At 38.6% G+C, this 430-nt stretch overlaps 1 protein-coding gene across 1 annotated transcript in view; it reads right to left on the bottom strand.

The window, feature by feature from the left end:
- tfcp2l1 (transcription factor CP2-like 1) overlaps positions 1 to 430 on the bottom strand; it is a 6654-nt gene that overhangs the window by 4634 nt on the left and 1590 nt on the right. The window contains exon 2 of the mRNA XM_016286703.1: positions 137 to 239. Coding sequence (XP_016142189.1) covers positions 137 to 239 — 103 coding nt within the window. The remainder of the gene's footprint in view (positions 1 to 136; positions 240 to 430) is intronic.

Here is a 430-nt window from a genome sequence, read left to right as displayed (position 1 = left end):
AAAAAAGTTATTCTCATAAATCGTAGTGCTTTGAATGCAGCATTAAATGCTGACTTAAGTTAAACAAGCACAATAAGGTTAGTCATTTAACATGACCTTGATTTAGATATGTGAGTGTTTCGTCCTGGAGTTTCACAGCTGGAGACGTGGCTGCACAAAGCACATGATGAAAAGGAGACACTCCGATCTCAGTGGACTGCTGCTCCTCTTCATGCTTGAGAAACGGAGCAAGAGCATCTCTGAGAGAGAACAAGAGAAGCAGAAAACGTCATGCCAAGTGACAATGGCACATTTTGAAGTAATTTGGAGATGCACAATAATGCAAGAATATGATATTTCAGAATTTGCTTTGGTCTATATCAACACATTTACAAAAAGCAGAAAAAGGTTCATTCAGAATGAAACGTAAATGTGACCCTGGAGCACAAAA

The sequence above is a fragment of the Sinocyclocheilus grahami genome, unplaced genomic scaffold, assembly GCF_001515645.1.
Source record: "Sinocyclocheilus grahami isolate Dianchi unplaced genomic scaffold, SAMN03320097.WGS_v1.1 scaffold214.1, whole genome shotgun sequence".
Classification (NCBI taxonomy): domain Eukaryota; kingdom Metazoa; phylum Chordata; class Actinopteri; order Cypriniformes; family Cyprinidae; genus Sinocyclocheilus; species Sinocyclocheilus grahami.
This window is presented reverse-complemented; position numbering and strand designations above follow the sequence as displayed.